Raw genomic sequence first — 26,943 nt, 5'->3', positions numbered from 1 at the left:
GAATAACACACTACAGTTCAAATTATAATAAAGGGTAACACTATTTTGATAGTCCACTTTAGACATTCTATAAGTAACTTTTGCAACTACGTGTCAGCTAAATCTGATTAGAGTATTAGTAGACTTATGGGTTAGGTTCAGGGTTCAAGTTAGTAGAATAAGTTGACATACTTGAAAGTTACTTATAGTTTCTATTGGCGGAACATCAAATTAAAGTGTTTGCAGATATTAAGCAGATAGTCTACTAAAACTCTAATGAGAGTTAGTTGACATGTAGTGTTACCTGTCAAGTGCTTTATGTGATGTATTAGTCAACACATCAAAATAAGTGTAAATCTTTAAACCACAACAAAAGATTATTAATGACTTAAGTGTTTAATTTTATTCAATTAAGTGCATTAAAATGTATTTAATTGTGTTAAGAAACATGAAAGTCATGAAAGTGTACTCTAAGTATAGTGGCCTTTTACTTTGTTAATATTAGTATGTTTTTTTAAATGTACTTTTAATATTTGAACTGAACACTAAAAGTCCACAATCACTACAATGAGAGAGAGTGTTTTATAGTTGCATTTAGTGTAAATGTATCTATTTAATTTGTGCTTTTTAATAGATTCAATGTAGTTAGTAATATTTTGTTAGTAGTTTGTAATGTATTTCAATACTTTTTTTAAAGGGTGACTACTGTAGTTTAACTACTTTAAACGAGTAGCTTGGGAGTTTCAAAAAAACACTGCCAAGCATTGACGGCTATGCTGTAATTTCTGGTCTCAGCTGGAGTTCTCCACTCTGTCTCACCCCAGGGACAGAGATACAGTCGATTGATTGACACACACTGTCCTATTAGCAGCGCCATGCTGGAATATAGACAGGATCTGCTGTTTAAGAATCTGCTCATATGTAATAACTAGGGCTGGGCGATATGGCTGAAAACTGTATCACGATATAAGTGTTTCATATCGGTCGATATCGATAATTATTGAAATTTTTTATAACATTTAAAATAAGGACCAGTCCAGGAGACAAATATATTACATTTAAAGATTTTTTATTTTAAACTTAACCTACCTCTGATTATAATCCCATCAGTTATGAAGGCAGAAATGTCAACACGACCATGGAAAACTCAAAAGTCTAAAATCACAATGAACACTTAACAATTATCTCTTAACATTAAGGTGCAAAATTAAAGAATACGTAAGAAATGCTTTATAAAGGGGTGGGTGATATGGCAAAAATATAATATTACGATTTCTTTCAGGAAAATCACGATTCACGATTTTATCACAATTCTTTTTTATGTTGGTTTTACTATTTTGTGACTGAGCATTGCAGCCAAACTAATGTCCATATTTTAAAAACAAAGCCTTAGGTAACAAAATATAAAATAAAAAAGAATGGCAGACAGGGGCGAAGATAAAAAATGTTCTCATTATTTTCTTTGTTATTAAATATTAAGATCAAAGATACACATTACACATACACAACTTAATATACAAATTAAATAAACAGTGCTTTATGTTTTCAGCTACAGTAGGTGTGTTTAACAGTAGCATTGCAGAAAGTAATTAAATGAACAAATATGAAAATAAAACAAAACAGACTTCACTGTATAAATTATACATTGATACTTATTAAAGCTATTAGTAAAGTTATCAGTCAAGAGCAGTGAGTGATTTTCTCTTTACATTTTGTTGTTTTATTAACATTAAAGGGATAGTTCTCCTAAAAATTCTAATTTTCATAATTTACTCTCTCACGTTGTTTTAAACTCGAATAAGTTTCTTTCTTCTGTTGAAAATAAAAGTTATTTGGAAGAATGACCAACAGTTGATGTACCCCAGTGACTTCCATAGTATTTTTTTCTCCTATGGAAGTCAATGGGGACCAGCTACTGTTTGGATACCCACATTCTTCAAAATATTAATATTAGAAAATATTAGAAGGAAATGAATACAGGTTTGGAACAACATTAGAGTGCGTAAATAATGAGATAATTTTTATTTTTGGGTGAACTATCCCTTTAAGGACAAGCGGCAGCGTGTTTACTATTACTACTGTCTCTTTAAGAGCTGCGCGCGACGCGTCTAATATACACGCATTTATACACGCAGATTTTCTCTCAATTTTCTCAAGTTTGCTTTCACTTTAGACATATCTGACTAGTTTATGTAAACCTTGTGTGTATATAACAGTATTAGCACAATAAGACTCGAAAGACAGGCTTTTAGTGCATGTGAGCTTCACATGTAACTACGCGCTGAGAAACGCACACGCTAGAACAGCGCATCAGCAGCACGCGAATGACAGAGAAACTGACGGCATAATCTGCAGACGACATTGGTCAGACTACGGTCAGACTTGAAGTCAGGCGAGCTGACTTTTCCTGTTTTATCTAGTTACTAGAGAGTGAGTGCCTTTGTTCATGCAATCAAACTTGCTTTGCTGGTTTCTTCCGACGAAAAAAATAAATAAAATTATCGAACGTTTTATCGAACGCATTTTTTATTGATATTGATTACGTGTCTATCGCGATACATATCGTTATCGTTTTATCGCCCAGCCCTAGTAATAACTCAGATATACGTGGTACTTTCTGATAATTGCCCTCATTTCATCAGTAGCTTCATCGGTTTCAACAAAATACTTTCAGAAGTCTTTGTGTGGTAGTTTTTTTTTTTTTATTCTTTATTTTGAACCATTTTTATGTTTTGCAGTGAATTGTGTTATTTCTGTGGCACTATGTTCTGTGGCCGTAATATCACAATTAAAACGTTGTTTACAATTTCTTTGAAACTTTGAAATTTCTTTTTCTTCATCATTTTGTGTGTATTCAGTAGATATGACATTTGAAATCCTTTAAAATATCAAGTCTTGTGGTTGTAGCTCCTATTATTCTTTTTTTGTTGTCATTCACTTTATTTAGGGTCTTTTACACAACACCGTTTTCAACTAAAAATGGACAACTTTTTATGCGTTTTGGCAGTTCATTTACACGATAACAGCATTTTGGAGGCCTGAAAACAAAATCAAAACGGGTTTCAAAGTGCAAGTTTTTGAAAACGATACTGTTATTGTCATGTAAACAACAAAAACATGAATTTGTGAAAACGGTGCGTCATGCATATTACGTGTTCAGTCTATAGTTGTTTTTGCGGATTCTTTTGCACGAGGATATTAACATACGAGCGTAATGTTAATTTAATAGATGAGGTCATGGAGTTTATCATGTACCTCACTGCCGACATCAAGGAAACTGCTAATAAGAAAACGGATAAGGTCACCTACTGTATGAGCCATCGATTAAGCCTCAAATAACGTTTGCAATAAGGTCATCTTTGTGTTGTAATAAATTATTCAGATTGAAGTTATGCCTTACCAGCCAAGTAGCTCACTTAACCAGCCAACTTAACCCTGTGTGAATGTCTTTTTAAATCCTAGGTGATTTGTAAACTGACCAGTCCGTCCTTCAATAAATATTCTGCTTTGTGCTCTGAAAATGTCATTGGTTTTATCAATTGTAGTTGAATTAGTTATTTATTTTTGTAGGCAGTACATTACTTTCTAATTTGTCAAGTCTTTAATGAGGTAGTTCATATCTTCAAGACAATGCGCTCAAAAACAACTTCAGCAGGTTTTGTCTCAAGCAAACAAAGATACTGACACTTGAGGCTTTGTTCCATCACAGAGTAAATGTCCAACACTGCTTTAACCTAAGTCTAAAAAAACTCTCTAATAGCAGCATATTCTCAAAATATTATGACAGAACTGAGTAGAGATGAGAAGAGTGTCCTCAGGTGTAGTTTGACAGGGGAGCTGAAGAGGGACGAGAGAGGGGATCGGGTATAGTGGTGACATGTAGGACAGGATGATGGCACTTATCCAGGCAGGCATGACTCACAAGAGCAGAGCAGCGGAATCAGCAACGGTTACAGCACTCTCTTATTAAGGGAACACTTAGGAAGGGATCTAGAAAAGTTGAAGATAATGATAATAATTATCATTTATTGTTATTAGTATTATTATTATTAGTAGTAGTAGTAGTATAATTATACATTTTATATATACATTTATATACATATATACATACATTGTGGCACACAGGTTATTATCAATCACACCACGGACTCACCCCGTTCTCATGACCCTCGTCCTACTTGCCACATATATATATATATATATATAGAGAGAGAGAGAGAGAGAGAGAGAGAGAGAGAGAGAGAGAGAGAGAGAGAGAGAGAGAGAGAGAGAGAGAGATTAGATATAGATATAGATATAAGATATAAGATATCTCTCTCCAGTCTGGCTCGATCATGCCGGTTTCGATGAAGCCCCTCCTTCCGAAATACAAAATGTGCTGTGATTGGTTAGCTGACCCAGTGTGTTGTGATTGGCAGCGCTTAGCGCATGTTCAGGAAATGTCCTGCCCCTCCATAACTGCGATATTTTTCTCCAGTGTAAATATGAGTTAGGATGGCGTCAATTTCAAACCAATTAAAGCCCAATTCAGACCCTGACAATGTTAATGAACCAGAGGATTGTGCTGAACGGATTTCAAGCACGGACTTTGCAAACACAGATTTCACAGGATGTTTTAGAGGGGTATGTTTTTTATAATTTTCTTTTACATTATAAATACGATGTTATCCACCATTTAATCATGATACTTGTCGGAAAACTAAGGTAATACACACAGTAATCGATCACAAATCCATGGTTAATTTTCCTTAGGAGCGGTGAACCGTCTTACAAAAGCAACAGAAAACAAGCTGTTTTCCATAAAATGTGCTGCACACAGATAAATGTTGGGGTTATAATGTTCAATAGCAGTGTTTAAAATAAATTAACCACTCTAAATTCATCAGCCTTAGGAAGGTCAAACAAATGAGTTTTGGAAACGTTAAAAAACTGTCTCTTTGACATAGCGACAACACAGTCTTTTCTAATTCAACAGGCATCGCCACCTTTTTTGCGTATTCCGTGGGCTGAGATTTTTTTAAATGAGTAACATTTTGACTTCATGAGATCCAGAAAAATCGTGTCGTTCGTTGTAGTTCTTGGAAAGTGAATTCTGTTAAATAAAATATCTCCCATTAGAGTGGACTTTGAGCTTTGTAACCTTGCAAATATTTGTTATGCTCAAACATCAACATTCCACACTAACTAAAGTTGAAAAACAATAATAGGACCCCTTTAAAAATGGCCATTTTCAATAACATGCTAGAGAGTTGTCATGATTAATATATATATATATATATATATATATATATATATATATATATATATATATATATATATATATATATATATATTACAACTAATAATAAATAGTACCAATGATTAAGAATATTGTATTTGTCAAATACTAATGTTGTATATAATATTAATTAATAATATAATTAAGGTCATTTCAGAATATTTTTTCTTATTATCATTGTTATTATTAGCTATTATAGAAGTTCTCAAAACCATTCCTCATAACACTGCAGTGTTTTAGTGTAAGAAAGCAAGACTAGATCAGGTCAGATCCTCAGAGAGACTGTATTTTAAATTGCTCATTCTTTCAAATGACACTCATTGCCAAGTTTCACAAATGTTGCCCACGAACACTATGGTCATATTTAATTCACAAAGGACATGAGCATCTTGTAAATACACAATTAATAATAGTCAAGGACATGAGACTCAATAGATACGACCATGAGCGCATAATGGCCTTGAGGGTCTTACATGTAGAACAAATCCCAACGGCCTCTATCAAATAGCAGCTAGTTAACTTGATCTGCACCTAGTGCTCAAGGCCTGGATGTGTGTTTTTATTCCCACTGATCATCAGTCATAAGTTTACTTTTCTTTTGAAATTCACATCCCATAAAACAAGCATATATTTTATCACGCTGGATGTATGGGGTTATTTTAATGAGACAGTGACACCAACACTACATTTCAATGCACGGATACTGTCACCGTTTGTCAGCACCCTCAAACATGCCCCATCTGTCTCATTGCTGCCAGAGCTTACAATTTATTTTCCCAGCACTTTTTTTTTCCTCTCACTCTCTACTCCACTGAATGCACTATTTCATCTCAGCTAGGATGTCTATTTGTTTTGCTCCCATTTTCTTCTCAGAGTAAATTTACTTTCTAAAGTCGTATATCTCCCTGATCCTGCCTGAAAACAATATTTCTCAGGTTTTATTGCCCCGGTCTCTTCGACAAAATCAAACCTGACAAGCTTGTTACACTTGCACCAACAACAGCATAGGGATAAACTATAATCTCTAAAAGAAGTTTTTCACTGTTTGTTTTTTTTTTTCTTTTTTTCCCTTTTCTTTTGACAGCTATATGAAATATCGCAATTATAGTGCTAGGTTTGTTTATCTGAAGATGAATTATTAAAACATGCATTTCATAATAATGAATAATTCCTCATGCCTGTTCCTCTGTCACACTTAACTGACAGCAGCCTAATGGTTAATCATCATCCAGGGCTCTAAAACAAAAGTTGCACTTTCATGCCCTTTTTACACCTGGTATTAAGATGCGTTTTGGTCGATCGGATCACAAGTGGATGAGGCAGACACGTTCCCTTTTGCACTTGGTGTTTTAATTTGTCTCTTTTGTCCACTTTCAACCATTTCTGTCCTGATTTCTTCGAGGGGAGTGTCTATGGGTGTTTTAGACCCCGTTTAACCGCCGAACGCTGTGAGTGTGTGTTAGAAATCAGGAATGGTGAGAGAGCATTGTGCTTGGTACGTTTTTCATCTTTAATCCAAACTTGGGTCTCCAGCCAAAGTTTAAATCCCATCTGGCTAGCGCGCTTCCCATAATGTTTACACGTTAGGTCAGTAGGAGGAGAACAGACGGTCTTTTGTGGCTGTTCGAAAACATGAGCGTTTACACTAGAAAAGTAGTCCGGTTGAATGCGTTTTCGACTACCTCTGCACGTGGTCAAAAGTGGACAAGCTCAAAACGTTTTAGACCCCGTTTACACCTGTATTTAGCGTCGTCCACTTGTGATCCGATCGACCAAAACACATCTTCATGTGTAAACAGAGCCTCAGTTTCAGGGGGGGACCCAGAAACTGTCTTAAAATCACAACTCTGTTGTATCACCGCTGGGCTTTTGAGCAAGGTGCTTAACCCCATTTAACACCTGGGTAATTGTCCCTGCAATTAGTGTACCCGAAAACAACACTAAATGAAGAAAAGCTACTGATGGTAAGAAAACAAGATCAATTCAAAGTTAACAGGCTTTGCCTCAAACTAATGGAATTCAATTAGATTTGTTTCACTTCAATAAGCAGAACAAGCCCTTTTCGCTCAGGGTGTTTCATTGCTGCTGTTGCACATGAGGGTTGCTGGCCCTCGTGTGGATTCATGCAGATCCATCACTTAAATTCAGAGAGTTGCGAGTCAAAATTAAGCCCAGTGTGCAGACTGAAACATGGACCGCCTTAATGGACCCCCTCATTACAAATGTTCCTGGTCATTGCCCATTTACAATAGTTCTAAATTCATAAAAAAGTTTATAAAAGTTTCCGTCCTTAGGCTGCTGCACCTCGCCCCATGTCAGACCCATCTCCTTAAATTCTGACATCACTTTGCATCGCCATGTTGTTTTAGGTCGCTCTTGTTTTCTTCTGCCAGGTGATGTCCATCTCAAGGCAGTCTTTGGGATTCGGCCCAGGTCCATTCTGAGAACATGTCCAGTTCTTCATCTGTGATTTTCATAGGCCAGAATATACGACATATCCTCCTGTGGCATCCATTGTGGAAGACACTGATCGTGTTCATGTCTCCCTTTTTTTCAAAAAGTTGGGGTCGGTAAAACTGTTTTTACATTGTTATAAAATATTTCTATATCAAATGAATGGTGCTTTTTTCTCTTTCAATTCATCAAAGAATCCTGATAATAATAGCCATAGCTAATAATAAGAAATGTTTCTTGAGCATCAAATCAGATCATATTAGAATGATTTCTGAAGGATCATGTGACACTGAAGACTGGAGTAATGATGCTGAAAATTCAGCTTTACATCACAGGAATAAAACTTAAAAAATCTGTGACAGACGCACACACACACACACACACACACTAAAGTATCATAAAACTAGACTGAAATCTAGTCATTATTGATAATCCCCCCATCCTTTCCTTTCAATCTCAACCTAAATGGGATAGAAGCCTAAATAATAAAAATAATTTTCTTTTTTGAGTGAACTCTTTTACACTTTCGGGGTGATGACACCCATATCTCACTTATTGCTGCATGTTCTGCTTGTGAAGTCACTTCATGTTTTTTTCAAAATGTTCTGTGCTTTAATAAATCACCACCAACCCAACTCATTCAACCCAGCGGTTGGGTCATATTTCTGCTCTGGCTTAGACAAATCTTCAAGGTCAGAGCCTCTGGTCTGGTTGGCATGAGGGACACACACACACCCTTCTGCATATTAACAACTGACATTTTACTCCAGCATGGGATGTTATTATGGACGCTTACAAGGATGTGGTGTGAATTCTGAAGCCTGGCAGGGCTTTAACTGTTACACTGTAAGAATGCACTGATGGCATAATCGCTTCAGCTATAAACGGCGACGTACTCGCGTCATCATAGGAGGAGGGACACTAAATTAGATGCAGATGTTCAGTTTCAGTATCCATCCATTGAGAAGGGTTTCATTACACACCAAATAAAGCTCCCCAAACCTCCCCCATACTCACGTTCTGCTGTCAGACAGCAAACGCTTTCCCATCAATAAACGTGTAGAGTGTTTGCACATGTCTGTGTACATACTGGACAGATATATCCTAATCATTAGAAATGGGGGGCACTGTCAGTATTATCAGGACATTATCTAGGAATTCACTTCATGGATCATTTAGCCTTAGATTATCGTTTAGGCTATAGAAGAATACACGTGTGAATGGCAGCATGGTGACGTATTATAATGAGACCATGATAATGTGTTATTCTCTTTATGCAGTCAAAGACACAACGCAAGCTTTAATTTGACTGACTAATTGCAGTAATTTAGCGGTGATAATTTGTTTTTAACAAGACGTGACCAACAAGTGAAATTTACAGTTTCTAATTCTCCAAGTACTAGACTACACACTGAGAATTGGGCCTCCACACTTTCCTTTTGATTTTCCCCAGTTTCTCAAATAGCGAGAAATGCATTTTTCCTTGAGAAATCATTTTGCTCTGGTTTAATGGATCAAAACAGAACGTCTAGTTTTGTAGTATTCCAAATATATATATATAAAAAGAAGAAACAACAAAGTAGCCCATGAGACAAAACAGAAATACAATACTGCCCTCTGCTGCCGCTGGCTTAGTAAATGCAGGAGGTCCATTAATAGTGCAGTCATTCTTTGTGTAAAGAATGGCATTTTGCATGTTGATGCACCAAGTAAACTTAGTTTTTTAACATCTTTGTATTGTATCAAAGGTTGGAGTAATTAATAACTATAATATCAATGCTAAATAATAATTAGGCATATATTTGTATTATCCAGGCATGTTCAGCAATTCAACATGACTTGATGCATTCAACAATCACAATCTACAGTAAAAATAAAAAGGTAATTGAGGCATATTTGGGTCGTCGCACTGCCACATTAGTGGAAACCACAGGAGAACTTCCTTTTTGAAAGGTTCCTAAAGTTCAACCATTCTGACGATCTGAAGAATCCGACATGGCGCCATTTTTTTTTCCATTTTTGCAGTGGTGCCAGAATGGTAAACATACTGCATACTTATACTTTACTGTTTCTGCAAGGACACAAACTGTCACCCAGAAAAGAAGGCCTTGGAGCAGGTGTTGAAAATGATTTGGTCAATCTTCCCACCATCATAGTTCAGCTTCAAACATGTGCATAAGAAAGCCAGTATCATTTTGAAGAACAGCACTCACTCATCATCTAGCTCTGGCAGAAGGCCCAGTGTCATTCAGCGTCTCACTAGACTCTGCCTGATTGATCCCCTCCCTCCAACCCCAATCAGCTGCAGTCTGTCTTAATATTATTAGGTGTAGTATTCTGTGCCATACTGTGCACTATTCCATTTTATTGTGTGCACATTCATTGTTTTTTGACAATAAGCTGTAAAAACCTCAGCAAATTGAGACTAAATATCACACAAATGTTGAACTTTCTATGATAGTCTGGTCTATTACATTAAAAGTGACACGTACATTTAAATACCTGCACAATAATTCAGAATAATGAACTGAACTCATATCTAATTAATCTCATATCTGTTCAATTAAATTTAAACTCTTACATTTTAGGAACACCATGACATTAAATTATATATATGAAGACCTCCGATGCAAAAGCCTCTAAAAGCCACCTATGTCAAAAATGAGATAATAATATTGAGTGAATGCTCTCCGCACATATTATACGTTCATCAAATACTTTCACTTCAAACTCACTAAATCCCAGCCTCAGCCCATTCAGAAATGTCAGTACTTAGGTAGAAACCTATATATAGGAGGCTGATAAAAATGTTAATATTAAAGAAAAACGTTAGACGGACTTAGAGGCTTTTGCATCTGAAGTCTTCATATATATATATATATACATACGTAATCATATTGCTTTTTCCAAGGACACATTACTTTCCGTAAAATGTAATGCAAGTAGTTACTTTAATGCAGTAATGCAACACTGTAACATTACTTTTTATAAGTAACTCTCCCCAACATATTCCTCGAAATCTTCACAAAAGAACAGTTAAACAATACTGCTAAATATTTAAAAGCATTAATTGTGCAACAAGACATTAGACATGTACTTATTTTATATTATTCTCATATTATTTTTAGCTACATTTCATTGCATTAAAGTTTTGTTTTTTTAATCAGTGCATTCCTTGGGAATCAAACCCATGTGTCAGGAAATACACACTGAGCGAGAGGGTAAGTTAATCCAAAAAACACTTTATTGGTCACACATTGGAGACAAACAGGTGAGTAAATATTGGTTATCAGTTGATGAATGACAGAATGATAATAATGAAAGGCTTTCTCTTACAGATGCTGGTTGGAGTATTGCAGGAGAGGACTCACACTTGAAGGAACACGAGGGAGAATCACAGGCAAGTCTGCTTATATTCACAGGTGATCAGGAGGCCTCAGAAATGAGTCTGTTTCAATAGTTCAAGTCTAGATAAGTGACTGTGGTGTGTGCTTTATGTTTTGGAACATTGCTGTGTTTAAAAGATGCATCCATGCACATCATTATTTTTTTTAATTCATGTGCCCTCATAGTCTTGAATCAAAATAACGTCCCCTCCTCTTGCAGTGACATCTTGGCTGCATCCGAAATCACATACTTCCCATACTACATAGTAAGTATGTGACAAAAGAAGCATGTTCGAATTCACAGTACTCATTAAAGCAGAAAGAAACCTGATGACCTATAATATTTCATGGCGAGATTCTGGAGTGTGCATATGATGGATACTTTACTATCCCATGAGGCCAGAGGAGAGGATTTGTGAATAAAAGTCAAGTGATGCAATTGACGCTGGTACTGTAGGTCACATGATAATGACAACATGGCAAGTATATCCAGATAATTACATTTATATAAAACCTATCTTTTCAGCAGACGTGAAGTACCTACTCAGTGTTCCCAATGGACAAAATCAAGTCCCACCTAATGTTTTTTCTTGTTCAAGAAGTATTTTCACTTGGATATAGGCTACCTCACAATAGTGAAGAAAAAACTACCACAGCTTCTGTCTCACGTCGACTTTAGCCAGGGGCGTAATTTGTGGGGGGGTTGGGGGGGAGATAACCCCCCCAATATTTAAATCTATGCATTACAACCCCCACAATATTTATACCATGATCACATGAAAAATAAGCAGAACCCAAACTTCAACCCCCCCAATGTTCAAACCAAATCTACGCCCTTGACTTTAGCATACAGCATCTTGTTCACACTGTTTTAAAACCATAAAAATTGGTAAAATAGTTTAATTTGCAGCCTTTCTGTCATTTAATGTCATAGTTTGAAAGCAGTTGGAATCAAGGAACTGACTAGAATCTAGAATCTCAGATTGCCCACATGAACACATCAACATGTGTGCGTGCATTGACCACCAGGGCGCAGCTGCAACACAAACTCTTGTGTTTTGTAATCGAAATGAATAATCAGTGGTTGGTTGGTGCCCCAAAGTCTCTCAGGCAGCTGGGGCTCCATCCTGCCCATCATCTCACTGTGTGTGAAGCAGAACGTAAAGACACACGATGAGTCACATCTCACGCCAGCACTCTCAGAGATACGGCTGGCATCCAGCCTGCCTCCCCCAGCACACCCCAAACCACACACTATTCTGGGCCGTGATTAAGCCTCACACCTCCATCAGCGGGAGAGTGTGGGCAATGTGGGACATGATCATCCAATCCCAACCATGTGGGAGAAGACATGAGAAACGAAAGCAGGAGAAAACAGAACGAGAGAGGGGAAAAGAGCAACCTTTCCTATGACTCAGACCACGTTGCTTAAGTTTGTTGTTATGTTGGATCTGGTTTGGTTTGCAAATTATCTGTGATCTACTACTTTCTAAATGGCTGTTGAAACATAAGGGCACTCACAAAGTCCATTAAGGTGGTGTGATCTGAACTGTTTGGGTGAATCAAGAGTTACATGTATAGTTCTTCATCTCCAGTATGAAATGACAAACTTTTAAGAAATTACTTGCTGAATTCACAAATTGCTTTATTTTACTTTGACACCACAGTTGAATGCCATAAACACAGGTTTACAATCAGCAATCAGATATCACATGCGTTAAGTCTCCTGTATACTCTGGTAATCGCAAATAATGTGTTTCTTTGAATTTGAATTCTTTGAATGAATGTTATTGCACTGGCATGAAATACTTTTGAGAAGTTGATGAAATGCTAAACTCCATCTAAAACAGCATTTTGCTAATTACTTTATAATAATTATTATGCATGTGGCACTTTTTTGACCTAATATTAAACCAAATTAATTTGTCACATAGCAGGACCATTTAAAATGAGCTAATCAAGGCAAAATGTGATTAAAATGGCAAAACTGGAATCAAGTGACCATTTACTGCTTTAACACTTTCACTATTACTATCAGTTTGAACCCAAAATCTTGAATAAAGTCCGTGGATATACATGCCTCATAATCATATACCTGCATTTTGCACAAATAAGGCCTATTTAGCACTGCTTTCATGTGTGCACCTTATACAGTGAAGTTTCATGGTTATTTAGCCTATTATTTCATAATTATATAATTACATAATTTTTGGAACTGCAACAACCTTGTGGAAGCACACAAAATAATGCTGTTTCTAAAAAGTGACAATAAGGATCTTGAATCTCCAGTTGAGAAAGTGAACTGGTATGCTTTATTTTCTACAGCTATATCCAGTTCTTCAAGTCCTGTTATTATATTTGGATATATTTAAGTTGATGTTTACATGTCGAGTATGAGTGAACTGACCTTGAGATTTCACCAGATGGCAGTGTCATACACTAAATGGGTACTTTGTTTTTGTTTTAAATTATTCATAATTATCATAGTTTAATATTTAGGTTATTTTTCTTTTATCATTTTGCTTATAGGCCTATATTTTTGCTGAGACCACTTGGACTGATCACAGGCATTTACAGTAGGGTAAAGGTTCACATCAGGGTCTGTAACTGATTCACATGCCAACTGAAGGCTGATTTATTATTACTATTATTATTGTTATTATTAGTAGTAGTAGTAGTAGTAGTAGTAGTAGTAGTAGTAGTAGTAGTTTAAAGTCCTGTACGCTTTTGATTATATTTTTTTAATCGAGTAACATTTGGACGCATTTTCACAACATTAGAATATGATGTGCATTGCTGCGTGTAGACTTATGTTTACATCTTTCAGAATTACTCATACTCATCTAAAAATCGCTTTTATTCTGTTCACTTTCTAATTTAGCAGGTTATAATGTCGATGTGGTGTCAGCTCTCCAAGTGTTACGAAGGGTTAACACAACTTCATTACATCACCGGCTAAACACAATGAGAGCGGCCATCTTTACCAACAGCAACGACTGATACTTCAGTGAAGAAAGAGAATAAATATTCTGCCGGAATTCTCTTGCTATTCTAGATGTGTCATTCAAGGGAACACGTAGGCTATAATTTAGAAGCCAAGAAACGGTAAGTTCGATATTTATTCGGTTTTTCTTGCGTATCTATAAGATGCTGCCGCACGCCTGAGTGAATGACACTCCACAGCGTTACAAGTGACACTTTATATATTAAATACCTGCGCAATAATTCAGAATAATGAGTCATAAACTGAACTCTTATCTAACGGGACGACTGTTAAATGGATATTTTCGCTGCGCATACAGTGTCATGACACTTTAGGAACTCTTTTGAAAAAGTTTAGGGAATATTTTAGGAACATCATGACATTAATAAATCTGACGTCAATTGACTAAATATTTATTTATTTATTTATTTGATATGGACATAACAACAGCATTGGACAAACCAGATACATTGGTTTTTTGTGTGTGTGTGTGTGTGTGTGTGTGTGTGTGTTATAGCAAAACTGCTAATTTGCAACACTTGTCCACTTGTCCATTCTATAATTATTCTATAATTATCTAAGTATTATATAATGATCTAATTATATATATATATATATATATATACGAATTTAAAAAAAATCAGGTAAATAAGCGTACAAAAAAGTTTTTATTCTTGTATTCATTACAATACAAGATACAGTACAGTACAATACAATACAATATTCTTGTATTCAGTTTGTATTATTTTATTCATTAATCGTAAATGTAATTTAAAATAATAACTTACTTTTCTATTTCAGTAGTTTGGCATAGCTATTTAATTTATTAAATTAATTTAATGATTAGTTTATTATTGCCTGGTTATTATTGTCATTTTTGCTTATTTTGTAAGATATCCCCTCTCTATTTCACATTGAGTGGAAAGTTACTCATTAATTCAACCAAACCAAAATCAGTTAATTCATTAATATTATTGATTTGACCAACTTTTGCCAGAAAATCGGATATTGTCCAGTATGGAGTTGTTGTTTGTTTGTTTGTTTGTTTGTTTGTTTGTTTGTTTGTTTGTTTGTTTGTTTGTTTGTTTGTTTTGTGATCAACCTCCACAATTTAACTTAACACTTGAATTTTTGGTTGATTGCAAGTGTACCATACACTGGTTTTCATAAACTGGTTTTATTATTTTAAGTCTATACTTATTAAAAGTTGAAATCAACCTAACTAGGATACACCAACAAGTTACTTTTGAGGCTGCAAGTTGAAATACCTTCTTAAAGCAACATTTTCACTTTGTACAGCACAAGTGTTGAAAGATAATGCTAACAAAAAATTTGCAAGTCACATGCATCTGCTAAATGAATAATTTGTGTGCTTCACTCGAGCAGGTGTGAGGGCATTGAGTGCCGTTTGTGTTGCGTATTTGTTACCATAAACAACTGAAATGGCCTTTATAGCTCATTAAAATGTTGTTAAGTGTGCACACACTCATGGGTGTGTCTGCAATACAGCATTGTTGAGTGTTCCCATGCAGTGACCTTTAGCCTCGTTGTGTTTTTTGGGCACAGTGCATGAAACACTCCCAGTGTTTACTGCCACAGGCCTGAATAATTACTCTCTACTGCAGATAGAGAATCCTTAATTAGGGCGGCTTTATGCCTAAATATAGTCTGGATCGTAGGCCACCTTTTCTTGCAAATCAGCAAATTCAGTTCAATAGGTCGTCCTTTTGACTCATAATGTCACTGGACACTTACAGTGTGTACTGTTATTCTGTTTCTGTCTATTTGCAGTCATTGTAGTCAAGGAGAACATAACAACCACCAAAAACTTCAGGAACCATATTGTTATTATTGATATTTATTTAAGCTTCTCATATTAATGGGCTTTGCTACAATGTAACAGACCAACAGAGTTGTCAAAAATAGTGAATGTGTGTTATGATTTAAGAATAATATTTGCAAGCAGCTCTTAAATGTCAGAGCCATGTGTTTTAATTGTTTATCTGTGCCAGTTTGCCTGCATAGCATCAAATGCCACCTTATTTTCACAGCTTCTCGGCTTATAGATCTTATGTAGCCCCGCCGCTTTTCAGCTCTGCGCTCGTTGTGTTCAGTCTTCCGGCTTGTGTTTCCACAGCATGAAGGTAAGATCTTACGGATTTATGAATGAACCGCTCGTTTTAAAATCTTCTACAGACATTTGTTTTGATATCCGCTTCAAACATTACAATGCTCATGATCATTTTTGTTAACTCTTCAATAAGTAAATCCACCGCAAAACGGAAGTCCAAACATGGTGCTTTTGTTTCTATCATAGATGTATATAATCTATGTAGTATTATATAATATCATTAGCGGCTGTTTCTATGGGCCACTATATGTAAACCGTCCGCCATATTGGAACAGTCAAAGCCGGAACCCGGGCCGCTTCCAAACAGCGGTTCTACTGAAATATGAATGCAATATGGACCAAAGACATCTAAACAAACCAAAAACAGGACATGATGTCACAAGATGCTCAAGCATACCTGTTTTTTCTCATCATATGAGATACTACAGTTCGGTACAGGTGTCAAAACCACTGCCTCCTTGCCGCAGATCTTTATTTGTGTGCAATTCTGGTGCTGTTTTGGCTGTTTGTGAGTTCTCAGCTGGTAAAAATACCATCATGTGTACTCACACAAAACAGATTTGGATGTTCGGTAAGTTCTGTCGCAAAATATAGTTCATCATAAAAGCTGTTTTTTGTTTTGTATCTTTAGGTTTGGTGAAGCAGCTGACTAAATGTATCAAGAGAACTGAACTACAAGTAGTCCAATGATCTCAATCGTATTTTTCTCAAAATAGCTTGTTTTTATACTATTCTCTAACCAAAATAGTTTTTCTCACCTAAATATAGTTTATGGACGTTGACTTAACAAATAAAGCATTCTTCATCGATGACAGGCTGAATCTTACCCACCGCAGGTGTCAGTTCACCACAGCATATTTCACATACATCTGTCATTCCTCAAGCAGCATGTGCTGAAAAGATGAATGGCGAGGACTGTTCCCTGTCTTTTAATCAATTGAAAGGAATTCAGACTTTGTCTTAAACGACGGCCCGTGTTTTGATACTCTCTTCCATCCTCTGGTCCATGTCCACACTCCTACAGTTAAGACAGGACCTTTAGACTACAGCTGTGCTCAAGCAGAACTTGAAAGCTGGAGGTCCTGGTATTTATAGTGACTGTAAGCATGGTGTGTCCCTGGTGGTCTGGACATTGTTTTCTTAGTCTGCTGCGTCGCCTGTTTGACTTAAAGCTCGCGGCCTCAACGTTGTTATCGTTACCTGTTATCATCGGGTAAATGTTATTTCGTGCATTTGAACTGTAGTTTGGAAAGTTACAGTTCACAAACAAGAATGAGATCATTGCTTTTGTAGATATCAGTGTTCCGTTAAGCTAAACATCTTCCTGGCTTTTTTTAAGTTCGTATTTCAAACGAATGCCTGGAAAAAAAGAGAATCGGGATAATTTTTTTTTTTTTTTCCTTACTCTGCTCACATGACACAATAACATTCCACTGAGATGTCATGTGATGTGACCTCACAGGCTTTGATGCTGATGAACCAGATTCATATCCATGCTCAAGTGTCCTCAGATCAAAAGACTTCAACATAATTATTAAGTCAGCGCTGCCAACCAAAAGTTAAGCCTCTCAAATGGTCGACGAACTCGCGTAGGATGCGCTGTGATAATATTGCGCAAAATGACTCGTTGGGTCGCGCCTGTTTTCCTCATATATCTGTTCTCTCTAAAGTATCTCCATTAGTGTATTACAGAATGGGACAGAATAGCAGTTAGCATGTTACGTTAAAAATAAATATATATATATATATATATATAAAAAAAATCATGTGGTGCGACTTGCAGAAACATGCAAGTGTGGGAAAATAATAAAATAGGAAATGATATCATAAAAGTACCCTCATGACTGTGTGTCAAGGTCAAGAAGTCTGTATAAATATCAGATGGTTTGACCTTATTAGTTTGTGAGTTCTCAGCTGGTAAAAATACCTTCATATGTACTCACACAAAACAGTTTTGGGACAGAATAGCAGTTAGCATGTTACGTTAAAAATAAATATATATATATATATAAATAATCATGTGGTGCGACTTGCAGAAACATGCAAGTGAGGGAAAATAATAAAATAGGAAATTATATCATAAAAGTACCCTCATGACTGTGTGTCAAGGTCAAGAAGTCTCTATAAATATCAGATGGTTTGACCTTATTAGTGCAAGACAAGGTGTGACTTGCCAAAGACTGATGTAGTAAGTAATATTTATGATATTTGTACAAGTAATTTTTACCTTTAACAATATATATTAAAACATTTTTTTAGAATAGCATTTAAGACATACATTCAAATGTATTCAGTGCATGAGGAAAATATTACTTTTTATACACCACATGACATTTTAGAGTAATTGAATTTACATTTTTTGATGTCCATGCTCTTTATTAGTCATTGCACTAGCTGCCATTGTTCCAGTTTGTTTTTGAGTAGGAACTAGCACTGATGTCTGGTGTTGATATGTTTGTTTACCCGAAAAGAGCACTATGAAAAGTGCTTATATCATCACTCTGACCATTGTTCGAAATGATCAGCAAGTTCATGTCATTGTTTGCCACATTGTTGCTTGATGAAAATAGGACACTATTATGAGTCAGACTGACAAACATCTGTTTCTCTGAAAAAGATGCGGAATGTTTGTAGTGATGCAAGTTTAACGAAAACCTATTAAAACTCATAATAACTGCACTTCTCACTAATTGGGTTGAATCATATTGTCAAAAAATGGGAAGTAGATTCTGAGAAGTAATTGTATGATCGTGTGGGAACCAGAGAGTCAGCCTCTGAAATGGATTAAATCATCTATTAGCGTTACTTTTAAGTGAATCTGCATCTTTTGATGGATTGATTTTAAATTAAATCTGTAAAACATCAGTCTATGCCGACTGGCTGACAGCAGGCTATTTTGATTACTGGTTTAGCGATCCCTCTCTACTGACTCCCTGGGGAGGCCTGTGCTGGGCCAATGACATGAGGGGAAGTGGGAGGGGCAAAGGCCATGTGCAATGCGCTCAGGGACAGCCTCTTGGGAATTAGCTGGCTTTCTGGGAAAGTTAAAATGTGGGATAATTTTTGGGAACGGTAAAGGAATTTTCCCCCTCTCGTTTCTTTTCCTCACTCGAGCGGGTCTCACAGTGTTTTCTTTGTGCTGACTCCTGATGCCTGCGTTCTTCGCGCACACATGGAAAAGCGTTGGAGGGGTTTCTTTTTTATTTCTGATGCTTATTTTGGCCGGTCTCACAGCTATATTTAGCAGCACAGCTGACCCCCTCCAGTTTACTGTGGATGAGTCATTCAGTGTTTGTGTGAGGAGAAGTTCTCATTGTGTAGTAATGTGGTAATACGGCCATAATGTGTTCTGCCAAATGCCACTTGGATTTGGTGTTTGGACTGTACGGAACAACTGTTAACTATTTTAAATAAACAGAATTGAATAAACACACCTAGGATTTTTTTTCCATTCAACATAACAAACTCAAATTGCAAAATGAATGTTTTATTAAGGCCATTACAATGCGTGATTGTATTAATTAACATGCTAACACTTTACGATAATGTCTAATTTGTTAACATTAGTTAATGTAAACTAACTATGAGCACTATTTTTTACAGAATGTATTAACCTTTGTTAATGTTAACTAATAAAAATAGAAATTGTTTATTGATTGCTCTTGTTAGTTTACAGTACATTAATGTTAACGGATATCCGGAGTTGTTCACGTCCTCGGATTTATGGGTGCCTATGTCAACACTATCAATGCCTGAATTAACCTCCAGCAGTCAGGTGGTACAAGTAAGAGCTCTGTAAGTTGTTTACGTTCATTATTATTGTAATGTTTTTGTTCTTTGAGACATGAGGTCATTTAACGCCGTCTCTCGTCTCGTGATGCTTTGCAGACTCTGCTGTGTCATGTGTTTTGAGGGGGGGGGCGTGGCTTTGCTCTGAAGGGAGGGTGGGATCTCATGCTTTCAAAGCTAGCTTGCTATTGCTAGCTTTTCCGAAATTGCCTTCCATACCTTTAACTGCTGTTTTCTCACCTTCATTTAAATGAAAGCACAGAGCACGTATTTACATATTCAAAGCACGTATTTACATATTCATCTAAATGTCGCTCTCAGCAGTGTGGACGGTGTCGGGATGTTCGCTAATAGTAATAATATAAATAGTAACTGGTAGTCACGTATTTCGAACAACTTTTTACCCCTATAAGCGAAAAAAACAAAAAAGAACTTCGCTGTGAGTATAGACCTTATGTAGCGTTCCGGTTTATATTTCCACAGCATGAAGGTAAGATCTTACGGATTTATGAATTAACCGCTCGTTTTAAAATCTTCCCTGTCATCTGTCTGTCTCATTTGTTATGACGTCAGTTTCAAACATTACAATGCTCATGATAACTTTTGTTAACTCTACAATAAGTAAATCCACTTCTACACTACTCTTCGACAGTAATGCCATATAAATAGAAAGAGCTACCGCAAAAAAGGAAGTTCAAACACAAAATTTTAAAGATGGCTGCGCGCTTGTTTCTCTGGCGCATATGGTCTATCGGGGACTTCACTGTAAACAGTTACCGATAACATTTTCATTATGCATTTTTTATCCAAAGCAACTTGCATTGCATTTAAGCTTTACATATTTATCAATGCAGTCACTGCCTGGGAATCGAACCCATGACCTTGGGATTGCTTATGCCATGCTCTACTATTTGAGCTACAGAATCTACAGGAGCTACAGGATCAATCTCCCTCCATAGGGAGAGTCAAGTTGTTTACACTGAGTTCTCAGTCATGCACATCTTGACTTCCTTTTCTAGGTGGAGTGAACACAAAGAAGCCACAGCAGTGAACCGGCCGTTGAGTTTACTGGCCGACAGTGGTACAGTGATGTCCCCATTTGGCCCGAGTTTCCACTTCAAAACTAAAAACATAATTCTGTTTGAGGTTTCAAAATTGTGCTGGACTAAGATGGATTCTCAATATGTCACTGAGAGGGGCTTACCGCTGATCCTTAGCGAGAAAACAGCCGAAAGTCTTTAAACTCAGCTGAATAAGATTGAAAGCAGGGAATGTGAGCAGGCAGGAAAGCCAGCCAAGGCTTAGTCAAGTCATCAAGGCTTGTAAGTCTGGAAGAGTTAAAACATTCATCAGCCTGTTGTTTTTAATTTGCACAAGATAACAAGATCACAGTGCTCACCAAGTCACTTAATCTGCTTTCCCTGCTTTCCATAGAAATTGTGAACTCAACAAGCATATAGTCATCAAGTCCACATATTTAGGATTACAGCTGTAATGATTTCATCATAGAAATGGATGTTGAAGATGATGCTGGTGGATATTTCTCTTATGAGGGGCACCAGTGACCAGTCAGTCTTGGATAATATTGGTGTATCCCTGTCATTTTTAATAAACCAAGTGAAATTGAAGATTTTTGCCACAGCATTTAAAACAACAACAGTTTAAATTTCACATTGCAAATACAAAGACACCACAAAGTATTCTGCATTTAAAATTCAGACATGACACTTCTGATAGTGTGATAAAGATCAAATGTAAACAGAACTTCAGATGTGCTGTAGAGAGCAACACGGCCGAATGTTTGTCTTGTTGTGCTTTAAAGAATATGAATGCTCTGTTTGCGGAGGTTGTGTTTGAGGCTGGAGTACAGGCTCTCGTAAGCTTGTTTTCCATATCTCTTCATGGCCTCTTCTGTGGAGTGGCACACATCCATAAATATCTGTCATCCTATTGTTTAGCCATTAATCAGTGTACAAGCAGATTAGCGTTTCCACAGTAACTGCATTGATTAGATGCAAGCCACCCTTCCCTTTCATTGCCCTCTTCTTCACATGCTGGTTTGCAGTCGGGCGATGTAGAACGGCTCTGCTTTCACCTACAGAAAACTTCTAATGGAAAGGTTTGCGAAGTTTGAACCTGTTGTAGTTCTGTTTCATTTAATGACAGGATATTCCTTTGTGTTTCAGAGGCACCATGACCTAGGGATCTTCATCAGGAGCACTGCAGCACAAAGCGTCCTTCTCCTTCGACAGGTAAATCTACTCTTCTCAGAGAGATTAGAATTAAAGTTACTGTGGTAAAGTTGTCATTGTTTATGCGCAAGTAATTGTAAAACAGTTTGTTACTTTGTGTAATGCTTTTTCCGTTGGCCATTTTGATGTCTTATTTTAAGGGAAGTAAAATTACCAATGCACATATTCACAGTGATTTATTTTAATATTTATCGTTGTGATTTTTATTCAAAAAGTTTTTAATAATTTGAACTGGCAGATGGGATTTAAAATAAATAGGTCAGGCATGAAACTCTAATGAACGCCGATTGGTTCTTTCAATGCCGTGACACCACACCAGCCAATCAGAAGTACTTCCAAATCCACATAGCCATATACATCTTACCCTAGCCTCCCTCCTCCTCCCCAGCTCCACCTGTAGAGATCCGCTACGGGGGTTCCACCATTTCTTGCAGCAGCCTTTCCTTTGTTTGTTATTTTTACTAAGCTGAACAAATATTGTCCGCCAAAATCAAGCCTATGTATGTTTTATGCCTCATGCTAATAAATGCTGGTTGAAATGTATTCTCTCCGAGAGTTGTCATGACTGAAATACAATTGTGAATTAATTTGGGATTTTTATTATTTTATTATTTTATCATTGCATGATTGTTGCATAAGGCTTTGTACTCCATCCATCCCTCCATCCATCCATCCATCTATCTATCCATCCATCCATTTCTCATTCCGTCCCTCCATCCATCCATCCCTCCATTTGTCCATCCATCCATCCATCCATCTATCTATCCATCCATCCATTTCTCATTCCGTCCCTCCATCCATCCATCCCTCCATTTGTCCATCCATCCATCCATCCATCCATCCATCCATTCCTCCCTCCGTTCAAGGCATCCATCCCTCCGTCTGTCCCTGAGACCATCCATTCATTCATTCATCCATCCTTCTGTCCGTTCATCCATCCCTCCTTTCAAGGCATCCATCCATTCATCCATCCATCCATCCCTCCATCCAAATTCATCCGTCCTTCCATTCATCCATCCAAATTCATCCGTCCTTCCATTCATCCATCCATCCCTCTTTCTATCCCTCCATACATACATCCGTCCATCCATCTATCTATCCATCCCTCCATCCATTCCTCCATACATCCTTCTGTCCATCCATACATCCTTCTGTCCATCCCTCCATACATCCCTCCATCATCCATTCATCCCTCAGTCTGTCCCTCTATCCATCCCTCCTTCCATACATCCCTCCATTCATCCATCCATCCCTCAGTCTGTCAATCCCTTCAACCATTCCTCCGTCTGTTCATCCATCCCTCCATCCATTCCTCTGTCTGTCCATCCAGAAATGTAACTGTTTTAAAAGCACAGCTGTCTCATCATTGTAACATATGAGGACTACAGTGCCATCTGCTGATGGATAAAAACTATAAAAACAAGGTTTTATGGTAGGGTAGGCCTACTAAACAAAAGTATTAACAATGACGAGATTTTAATTGGCAATTAAATGACAATTAAATAACAAGATTTTAATTGATATCATTCTTGCGTCATAAGATTTTAAATTTTATTTATGAAGAATATTATAGAAAGACTGTTCTAGATAACTGTACAGTGGGCGGAGAATGTTTTGAACACTTGTGCCAAGTCAATGTCAGCCTATATTCCCTGTTTGTGCCAGTTGTGACACGCATGGCTTCAGAACAAAAGCATGTACCCCCCGTAGGGATGCGACTGTGCTTGTTCTCACCATCAGCCCTGCTGAACTGAAACCTCCAGAGAAAAGAGCACCACCATGAGAAGGTGGTGGGTGTTTTTTTTGGGACATCAGTTAAGCAAGATTCCTCTCTCACAACAAAGCAACCATGTGAGCCCTCTCTCATGTGGTTGATTTAAAAGCTTGATTTTTAATATTTTTTATTTGTCATCAATTGCTCACAGGCAATCCTTCAAAAAAATCCAATCCAAACAAAAAAATGTCCGTGAAGTTCTCCAGACACAGACTCGGTAGAATAAGCAGATGCTGCGGTTTTGCCAAACTCCACTTTATCTTCATCTTGGCATGGAGCAATGGATCATCCAAGAGCAGGATTTGTCTTTGACAGGAGCATTTGTATAGGTTGATGCCTATAGCTCTTCATCCCATTGGTCAGTCTGTCAACTCTAAAGCTGCCTCTGTAGTTTGTTTACCCTTTTAGAAAGAGAAACAGCTTTCTATTAATAGACGTGTTCTTCAGAATATATATATATATATATATATATATATATATATATATATATATATATATATATATATATATATATATATATAATTTTTTCTTTAGGTTTACATGGTTAATATAATATAGTGGGTTGAAACAATTATTTTTAACCCTCATTCTGACCCTTTGTCTGAAATGTCCCATTGGGGCAGCTCCTTTACGGCTGGTCAGTAAACACCCTCTGTTATGATTGGCTAAAACCATCATTTATAGACAAAGGACTATGAAAACATTTACTTACAGTTTGTGATGCAGCTGTCAGATCCAATACAGTTGGCTGCTTCATCTTTCAACAAAAGTTTCTTTGTGAATTCTTCATTACACTGTGCCTCGTTTATAAAACAAAATGCTCCGAACAAACATAATCCTCTGACGAGATCCAGGACGCCATTAGAATAAACCATCCGCTTGTTTTCAGTGCTGGGATCCTTCTGACAGAGAAACAGACGAGCTGTTTAAACTGAACGTTCCTTTACGGTTCTATTCACTCTTCCATTTGGCCTGTTGTCGAAACACTCAAGTGCGTGGAGTGTCAGAGACTGAACACGCATCTGTATACTGTATTCAGCGTGAATTCAATTTGATTTGACGCAACACGACACTCACATCCAGTGTAGACAAATATACTATTCGTCGATGTCTTGCTCTGGAGACAGTCAATGCATATGCATATGTTTTTGCCCGTGTGATGTCACAAATCCCACAATATACAAACGAGCATGTTCAAATAAATGCTTTGTTTACAATGAGGAGGATGTTTTTAAACCATGAAACTTGCAGGATGTTAACTGATAAAAAAAAAATCAAAATTATATGTCAAAAGATCAAGGCAGATTTGATTTTTCATGCCATTACCCCTTCAAATCATTTGACATTATGCTCAAACATTCAAAAATATGTACCTAAAATGTATGACTTTTTTTATTGTACTTAAAATGTCAAGTCAAGTGGCATGTGGAACCAAATGATGATAGAGCTTTACTCAGAATTAACGTTTATTTTATTGGTGTCAGTGTGTAACTATTTGTATTGTTGACTGGGGATTTGTTGAAACAATGTGCTTAAGAAATATCTGTTCAGTGTCCCAGTAAAAAGAACTAGAGCTAATGAAGTTTCTGTAAAGCAATGTTTTTGTACAGTAGTTTAAAAAAATATAGACTGTGAAATTGCAAACAGGTAAGCCACAGTGCAAGTCAATATACATTTTTAGTTATCAGCATTTAACTAGGGTAAGTGACTAGTATGCCTCACTAGTTTCTATCCCTCTTTGCATAACTACATATATACAGGTATTCCTGATATGTTGATTATAAATTTGCAATGTGACATGTTTTGGAATCGTGCGTGTCTTGTACTTTATGGAGCCCTATAGTCTTTCTTTGTAAATCTCCACGTCTGAAGTGTGAAATATGGTAACATATATTTTCCAGTGCGGTACATTGCAAAATTACACCAAGCAGATATTACATACATCTTTGTCTAAAGTGGCCTTTCTATGTTCCAAGATGTAAAGCATCTGTAAGAATAACACATTAAACAGCTGGGCCAGATGTGCTGCCTGCATATACTCCCGTATAACTTGTCTCGGATTGGAGCCACATCAAGACTTATGCAGCTTGCACTTTTTAACATCAGCCATAAGGATTTAAGAGCTTGTTTTAAAGGTTAACTGGGAGGACAATCAAACTTATTTGATTAAATACATGGTAGTGGACAGTCCAAGGTTAGGCAGATTTTGCTCAAGCTATTTAAAAGAAACTCTGTGAAATAAGAGTGTTTATTAAGTTTAGCATCACCAGTTTACAACAAAATCCATTCTGGATCTAAGCAATGTGACATAAATGGATACACTAACCTTTGAGCTGCATTTCTGGATCAGTTAAAGTGTATTAACAATCAACCACATACAAGTAAATTAGTTTTGCCACCACACCCCAACAACAACAGCTCCATTAGGGCTTTCTAATGTTTACAAGGCTGCAAAACACTTTTGTTTTTCTGGCAGGCTGCAGTCCAAGATTCCCGCCAGTCGTCTATACCGCTGTGGTAGTTTCCAGGGAGAGACCCTTGCCTCTTCCCTCAAAGAGATATGGAGCCCCATGAGAGTCTGGGAGTGGAGGGCGACTCAGGCATGATGGGGGTGCTGGTGCCGAGCCCACGGAGCGAAGCGGTGACCCATGACCTGGAGGAACTGTCTCTCCAGTACACTCAGAGCCTTCCACCCATCAAAGAGCGCAAGAACGGTGAGTAAGCTCATTTGGTCAGGCCCTTAGGCCATAACTCTGCTCCCAAGCTCCTATTTCCTCCTCATCCATTAAACTACCGCCCCGATTTGACACTGAGAAAATAAGGCCTGCCAGAAGGTTGAGAAATTTGTTTGCGGTAAGACATGGGGAATTACACAGGAATTGTATGTGAATGCCAACATGTAATCATGTCTTAAGTG

The 26,943-nt window shown here is 37.0% G+C and overlaps 1 protein-coding gene across 1 annotated transcript in view; it reads left to right on the top strand.

The window, feature by feature from the left end:
* Window positions 1-14,003: 14,003 nt before the first annotated feature.
* The window catches only part of mrtfbb (myocardin related transcription factor Bb), a gene marked incomplete at its 3' end in the record, with an annotated part of 32,925 nt that continues 19,985 nt past the window's right edge, over window positions 14,004-26,943 (top strand). Inside the window, exons 1-3 of the mRNA XM_079887071.1 lie at window positions 14,004-14,202; window positions 22,187-22,252; window positions 26,503-26,740. Coding sequence (XP_079743197.1) covers window positions 26,587-26,740 — 154 coding nt within the window. The 5' untranslated portion in view covers window positions 14,004-14,202; window positions 22,187-22,252; window positions 26,503-26,586. The remainder of the gene's footprint in view (window positions 14,203-22,186; window positions 22,253-26,502; window positions 26,741-26,943) is intronic.

Source organism: Squalius cephalus, assembly GCF_949319135.1.
Source record: "Squalius cephalus genome assembly, chromosome: 1".
NCBI classification, from domain to species: Eukaryota; Metazoa; Chordata; class Actinopteri; order Cypriniformes; family Leuciscidae; genus Squalius; species Squalius cephalus.
This window is presented reverse-complemented; position numbering and strand designations above follow the sequence as displayed.